The sequence below is a fragment of the Cryptomeria japonica genome, chromosome 2 (genome assembly GCF_030272615.1).
Source record: "Cryptomeria japonica chromosome 2, Sugi_1.0, whole genome shotgun sequence".
Taxonomy (NCBI): Eukaryota; Viridiplantae; Streptophyta; class Pinopsida; order Cupressales; family Cupressaceae; genus Cryptomeria; species Cryptomeria japonica.
In genome coordinates, this window is record NC_081406.1 from 51,566,656 (window position 1) to 51,574,965 (window position 8,310).

General features: G+C 34.4%; 1 protein-coding gene across 1 annotated transcript; it reads left to right on the forward strand.

Annotated features, from left to right (window-relative positions):
• The first annotated feature begins 1,104 nt into the window (after window positions 1–1,104).
• LOC131046184 (uncharacterized) lies at window positions 1,105–1,524 on the forward strand. The gene has a single exon (XM_057979857.2). The coding sequence runs from the start codon at window positions 1,105–1,107 to the stop codon at window positions 1,522–1,524; it is 420 nt and encodes a 139-aa protein (XP_057835840.2).
• The last annotated feature ends 6,786 nt before the right edge of the window (window positions 1,525–8,310 follow it).

The window sequence follows — 8,310 nt, forward strand, 5'->3', positions numbered from 1 at the left end:
CTTGTTGACTAAAATCGGATGGATCCTTATGAAAGGCAAAACTGACTGGAGCATGATTATGGGGGCCAAGTACTTCAATCACACCCCCTTCCCCTCCCTCCTCTCTTCCAATGAGCTCACTCTTGGGTCTAAAATATAAAACAACTTTGTTAAGAATAGGAAACTTCTCAAACAAGGTCTAATGTGGCAAGTTGGTAATGGTGAGAAAATTAGATTCTGGGAGAACAACTGGATTGGTGACAGACCCCTTGCCTCCTCCCGGTTCAGTTGCCTCATGGTCACTCTCAAGGATTTGTTTGGCTTCCTTGTAATAAACTACATCTCTCCCTCCCACTGTTGGTTAAGGCTCGTTGATAGTCTAGGAAATACCCCCCAATGGATCCATTTGGCTGAAGAGCTGCAATCCCTTCTTAAGGGGATTAGGATCCCCTATTTCACTCACACTGATAAACTTGTTTAGACCACGAACCCCTTAGGGACTTTCAGTGTTAAATCAGCCTACAATATCTTGTTTGCCCCCTTCAATGATTGCTACAGCTGGAAAGAATTTTGGAACTCTCAGCTCATCCCTAAAATTAACTTCTTCTGGTGGACGACTCTTCACGGGAAGATCCTTACTATTGATAATCTGAATAGGAGGGGATTTCTTCATGCCAACAAGTGTGTTATGTGTAATTGTGCAGAGGAAAACATAAATCACCTCTTTATTAATTGCCCCTTCGCTTCCAGGGTTTGGTATAGAGTTCTTCAAAAATTTAATTTGGCTTGGACATTCTTGGAAGACTTGCAACAATTTATCAGCAACTAGAAATGCCCCTCCGCTCACCCGCCAATCAAACTTTTTTGGAGACTCATTCCTCCCCACGTCTGTTGACATATCTGGAAGGAAAGGAATAATAGGATATTTTGTGACACCAACAGCTTGGTTGACACGGTGACTGACATAGCTGAGAAGTACCTTAGGGAAAACGCCCTCATCAGCAAGTGGAAAACTCTACAATCTGCCCCTATGGTTTTGGATTGAAGTTGGATTAAAACATGGAATCTACTAGATAGCTTCCTTCGATATGAAAATTCAAAAAATATGGAGAGGCTTAATACCAGATGGTCAACACCTCCCCCCCTTGGCTCAAGCTTAATTTTGATGGTGTTGCTCGTAGTGGTTCTACGGGAGGGGGTGGAATTATCAGGGACAACTTGGGCAACCTGGTTTTGGCCTATGTGGGAAATTTTGACTCTATCTCGAGCAACATGGTTGAAGCCCTTGCTCTCTTTTGGGGGCTTAAGCTGGCTCTTGGCATCAATGCTAAAATATTGATCATTGAAGTGGACTCTAAGCTAATTATTGAGGCCACTAAAGGCATTTCAGGGATCAGTTGGATGATCAACAATGTCATCAAGGACATCCGGTCCATGATAGTCTGGCTGGAGGAATTTAAAATTCAACATATCTATAGAGAGGGGAATGTGATGGTGGACTCTCTGGCTGTGACGGGGCTGGAGATAAAAGGTATGAGGTGCTAGAGACACCTAGATTCTCTTACTGTCAATCAGAAGGACCTTATCAGGAATGAACAAATTGCCTCTATCCATCAATGAAGTGCCACATCCTCCTTCTCAACAGGTCGCTTAGGGTCGGCTGCTATGATATGCTGCTGGTGGGAAATTTAAATTCAAATTGGGTGGTCTATGCTATGCTAGCTTCAACTGGTCCCCACCTTCTCTGCTTGATGCCGACATGGCTGGCCACCTATTTCTACATCGTCAATGGGTTGGAGTGCCAACTTTTGATCATTAATCACAGTAAGGACTCTAATTATTACCTTAATAGGAAACTTAGATCTCTCCATAATGATGATCTTTGCAAGTTGGTGGAGATATCAAGAGGTGTCCCTTCGCATGCTTCCTGGAGCTGGCGGACACATGCCTTGGGAAACACCACTAAAAATAATTATTGCACCTTGCACAATATTTTGCCTAATTTCCGATTGTTTTCTCTTAACTCCAACTCTAGTTTTTCCATTTGCATTTCTCTTTTTAGGCTTGCGCTGCATCTCAACTTCACTCCAGAGGAAGCTATTATGGGGGGGGGGATTAGTCCGAGTGGAACCAGACATTATTGATGACTGATTTTGTAACAACCCGTGCGTCTGGATGTATGCTAAAGAAGGAAGAATCATCCCGTTCATGGAAGCCATGAAGGGGTTCGACGAAAACCTCTCCATGCAGTTTGTCAACAACTGGAAGGACAGGAGGGTGATCATGGAGGACATTTTGTTTGAAATTAGTGAGGAAGTTATCGCCCAGGCTACGGGTCTCTCTACTAAAGGTAGGAAATGGAAGAAAACCAGTAGGGTTGCGGATGAAAACAACATGAACTGCTTCTTCAAAAAGGGTGAGGAACCGACCAGAATGTGTGGAGGTTTCAACTGGGAATGTTTACCCTACCCATGGGATCAGGTTTGCAAAATCATAATGAAATACTTCACCCTCAAGGGAAGGTATGGGGTGTTCTACTATTATCATTTCCCGCTGCTCAATCACTTTCACAACCATGACACCATTTCTTTTCCTTTCTTCATGTTGCATGCTCTTGAATCTACTGTTAAAGATATCTGCAATTGTATGAGTCAAGAGGATAATTTTACCATCCTCCACCTGGGGTTGATGTTTCGGCTATATAATTTTCACAAGGCCCTTTGTCCCCCTAAACTTATCTCAGTTCAACCTGCCCCCTCCATTCTGGGTCCCCCTAAGGCCTCTAAAAAAGGCCTCAAAAAGTCTTCAAAAAAGCCAATGACACCTTGTCAATCCCCAAACCAAGGCCCTCCCTGCCCCCTCAAAATTGGGGAAAAAAATAAAAGCAACCCTTCTTCTGCGAAACCCACCTCCAAGAAACCTAGAAAGGAACCCAAAATCCTTCTTGTTGAGTCTGATGCAAAGGATGGTATCACCCCGCGAAGATCCCACAGATTTGCTAACAAACCCCGGATGAAGCAAATCGTCGTGAGAAATAATTATGCTAACGAAGAAGAGGATGATTATGAGAAAGCAGAAAGTGAAAAAGGGGAGGAGGAAATGGAGGCTACGGAGGGCTCAGATTCCTCCAATTTGGGCACTAACGTCCCTGACTCGAAGACCATTAAGGAGGATATCAAGAACACCTCCCCTCATTCTAGCACTTCTCTGCCTCACACCTTTGAGGGGGACGAAAGGAATTCTGAAGGTGGGAAGACCACTGCTAATGGCGGGGAGAAAGAAGAGATGGTGTAGTGTTCGGGTTGCAGTGTTATCTCTAAAGATTTAAATGGTGTTAAGAATAAACTGGAGCACCTGGAGTCCTATGTTAACAAAATTGGGAAATTCGTTGTCAAATTGATGCACTCATCAGCTACCTCTCTATGCTTGCTCCACCAGGATAAGGCTGAACTGGGCGGGCTTGAAAGTGACACCACTAAGGAACTCTTCCAGTTCCTGGTAGATGACTGGACCAAGCTTATGCTCTCTAAGCACATGGGTGCTGATAATTAGGTTGTATGGTTGGTTCTTTTCTTTTTTAGTATAGTTTTTGTCACTGGAACGTCTGGTTCCATGTTAATATTGCTACTCTTATAAGTTTTTATAGTATTGACAATATGTTGGTTTACTGCTGCTTATGGCGCTTGTTGGTCGAGATTGGTTTCGATCTCGGGTTATCCAATAGCGGTGGGCAATCTTTGTTTTGAAAACTAAAGTTGGGATTGGTTGACTGCCGCTAGGCTGCGGTGTGTGTGCTGGTAGTGCTTTTTTTCTCTTTCCTTCGGATCAGCCTCTGGTTTTGGCTCCTTTATAATAAAAAAACCTAACAAAATAGTAGATTTCAATATTAAGACTAACAAATAGAGATGCATAAACATAATACCAACATGATAAATTTTGGAAAAAAAAATGAATAATAAATTAATTTTAAATTATAATTAAAAACAATAAAAATTATAAATGAATAACACTCAAATGTGAACTAGGTTCCAAATGTTCTAATTAATTAATAATAAACTATTTTTAAATTATAATTAAAAACAATAAAAAATATAAACTGAATAACACTTTGAATGTCCTAATTAATTATATAATTAAAAATCCATTTGAATAATTTTCATAACATTATGTTCTTATATAATAAAGAAAGAGGAAAATCATCTCACCCCATTACTCATAAGTCTTCTATGAAAAGATAGACATTAAATTAAAATATAAAATATGAATAGAAAGACATGCCCAATGCTTTAAGGGGAGCATAATCAACCAATAAAATACAAGTTGCTTCTATCTTTGACCAAAGAATCAAATAATATATCAACGAGCATTACTTTTTATTAAAGATGCTTTGAAAGTTGGCCTATTTTTATTTTAATGGCATCATAACTATTTGTTTTCCAAACGTGTATAATTATTTTTTACTGAAATATTTTCAAGAGTTCATTTTTTTAATTGTATAGAAGCTTAAAAGTATAATTAAATAATAAATTTTTAATTAAAGTGGTTTTGGAATTTGAAATTTGAAACAATAATGAGAATAAAATGTATTCAAGAAAATAATTAGTGGATATATTCTTAGTAATTTATCAAATAGTTTGGGTTGATAGTCTTTTATATTTGAGTTCTATTTAGTTGAAAGATTTGAACATTTTTATCTGGTTGGTACATATTGATTTTTTTGAATTGAATTGAGTTAAATTTGTAGGTGTAAAAAATGTATATAAAAAAGAAACAAAAAAACATAATCATTGAAGATTTTAGATGAGACAGCTAAGGAGGAAGACATAGATTGTTAAATTGCAGACAAGGAACTGAAGGCAATGGAAAGTGAACTACAGATGTTGAAGACTAAGATTCTCGACCCCAAAAAGAAGATGGGTACCATCTTCAAATTCAATCTTCGGGTGATGCATATTTCTACAACCTCCCTGTGTCTTATGCAGGAAAATGTTTTAGGTGAGATGGTTGAGGAGGAAGGCACTCACAAGGAACTCTTCAAGTTCCTAACGGGTGAATAGAACAATGTGCTACAACAAGCAAGTTGTGGTGTTAAACATTCTGGTCATGTGTAGTGTCTTTTTAGGGTTTACTTTTAGTTTACTACTTTATGTTGTTTACGTTTTATGGCGCTTGGCTCTTATGTTGAAAACTCTTTAGTTATAGTTGTTTTGGGTATTATTTTGCTATAATTGTATTGTTGTTTTTGTTCTTGATGTTGTTTGGTTGTGGATGTAATAAGAACAACACCCTCGTTTTGCTATTCTTTAATATCAAAAAACATAAATTAGATTCTATTTGTATAAATTAAATTAAAAAATTAGATCAAAACAAATATTAAGAATCAAAATAATATGATAAAAACAAATAATTAAAATACTCACATAAAATAAATAATTAAAATGAATAATATATATTTATTACATAATTTAATCTAAAACAACATTAAAATGATTAATAATCATATTATTTCATTTTAGTACTACTAATTTTTCATGTAAAAAATAATTTTAACTCAAATGAAAATTAAAAAAAAATGAATAGCATAGAATCTTCTAAAATCAAACCCGTGAAAAGCATAAATACATAAATCCAAAAACCTCAAAACAGAAGAGACACATTACTTATGTTTTTTATTCTATTTGTATAAATTAAATTAAAAAATTAGATCAAAACAAATATTAAGAATCAAAATCATATGATAAAAATAAATAATTAAAATACTCACATAAAATAAATAATTAAAATGAATAATATATATTTATTACATAATTTAATCTAAAACAACATTAAAATGATTAATAATCATATTATTAAAATTTTAGTACTACTAATTTTTCATGTAAAAAATAATTTTAACTCAAATGTAAATTAAAAAAAAATGAATAGGATAGAATCTTCTAAAATCATACCCGTGAAAAGCATAAATACATAACTCCAAAAACCTCAAAACAGAAGAGACACATTACTTATGTTTTTTATTCTATTTGTGTAAATTAAATTAAAAAATTAGATCAAAACAAATATTAAGAATCAAAATCATATGATAAAAACAAATAATTATAATACTCACATAAAATATATAATTAAAATGAATAATATATATTTATTACATAATTTAATCTAAAACAACATTAAAATGATTAATAATCATATTATTAAAATTTTAGTACTACTAATTTTTCATGTAAAAAATAATTTTAACTCAAATGTAAATTAAAAAAATGAACAGCATAGAATCTTCTAAAATCAAACTCGTGAAAAGCATAAATACATAACTCCAAAAACCTCAAAACAGAAGAGACACATTACTTATGTTTTTTAAAAACATTTAAATATTTTTCATTGCATTATGATCTTATATAATATAAATAAATAAATTCATCTTATCTCATTACTCATGAGTGTTATTTAAAAGAATTGGACTATATTAAATATTAATGTCAATAGGAAGACATGCGCAACGCTTTATGGAAAGATATCATGTAGTGCATAATCATCAATAAAATAAGTTTATAACTTAAGAAGTTGCTTCTATCTTTGACCAAGGAATCAAATAATTTATCAACGATCGTGACTTTTTATTACATTATTTTGAAATTTTGTGTATTTTTATTTGATTGATATCATCACTATTTGCTTTTCAAATGTATAAATTTTATTTTATTAGAAATATAAATTAGAAGGTTTACAATAATTTTTTTAATTGGCATAAATGATTGATCATAGTATAAGGTAGAAAAATTAAAAAGTACTGTATCACATGATTACATTATATTAGGAATAGATAACAATGGATTATTTTAATGAGGAATCATATATAGTGAATATAAATCAAGAGGAGGATCTAAGGCTTTTTAATTGTTATGAGTATTCTTAATGTTAAGTGGAACCAACACATGCTTTAATGAGGAGGTAGAGGCAAAGCAGTACCTGCTTTGATGCGACATTACATATGGGTAGACTGCCTAGCAAAATAGCAAGTTCTTAACACACAATGGAGTCTATCACCTTCTTTAAGAAGTATGTTGTGAGAAATGACTTCATCTATATGGATAAATTCATCACCTAAGAGCTTGTGGTAATGTGTGCTAGGGTAGTTATCCGGTAGAGATATAACATTATGCACTCCCATAGTAGTGGTTGAGAAGAACGTGAAAGTGCTTGAAATCTAGTGCAACCTTTCTTGTTTACATCTACATCAATTATATAAAGGTAAGAACCCACATTTCTCATAAAAAGAAAAAGAATTCTCAATAGCATTAGCATTAAAGAGAGTATTATGTGTAGATTTTCATAGCATTAAAGGAGCCAAATCCCCAAATAAAGTAGCTCTCGAGAAAAACTCCTTAGTAGAAAGGGTGACAAAATGTTTGTTGGAAATTGGTGTTGTCGTTGATGTTAAGTGTGCAAAGCCATAGGATGTTGTTGGCAGACATTATTATGGTGTCCATCATAAGGGGAGATTGTTTACAAAAACCTTTGCAAATGCTGTCATACAACTAAGTTAAAATTTTTGCTCTATTCATTATAGAGGACTAATCTTGTATCATACTTGTAGAGGTTTTTCATAGAAATGTTGTACATGTCATCATAGACATTTATGGTATGGTCAAATTAGTTGGAGTTAGCAGTTTTGGCCCTGGTGTTAATTTCCTTGTCTCCAGATCTACCTAAAGCATTTAAGATTCTTCCAAGGAACTTGGCTCGAATACCAATTGAAGGGCACACAATAGACTAAGGGGGGAGGGGGGAGGGGGGGAATTAGTATATAACAATTTCAAATTAATTAAATTTTAATTATCATTAACAAATTCTCTAAATATAAACCCCAAATCATCAAAGCAACATTTATTAATCTTGTTCTGATGATAAAGCAATTAATCAACTCACAAGCACACATCCACATGCATAGACTAAACATCAAATTTACATGGAAACCTAGAATGGGAAAAAGTACTGTGAGAATAGCTTCTTGGATCTATTGCACAAATATAGCCTTACAAAAATCATGTCACTTACAATATGAAATAGACATCAACCTACCACAGAAACCAATTCCCAGTTTCATTTGTAGGCACCAACCTACCACAAAAACCGATTCCCAATTTCATTTGTAGGCACCAACCTATCTGAGACACCAATCCCCTACTCCAAGATCAAATCACCAACTGAACAAGTGAGTCACCCACCAGAATACAAAGATATGAATCACGGACCTTCAAATTTAATACATAACTTTCATTTGATCTTATCAACCTTCAGAACACTCACACACAACATATGATCTTATGA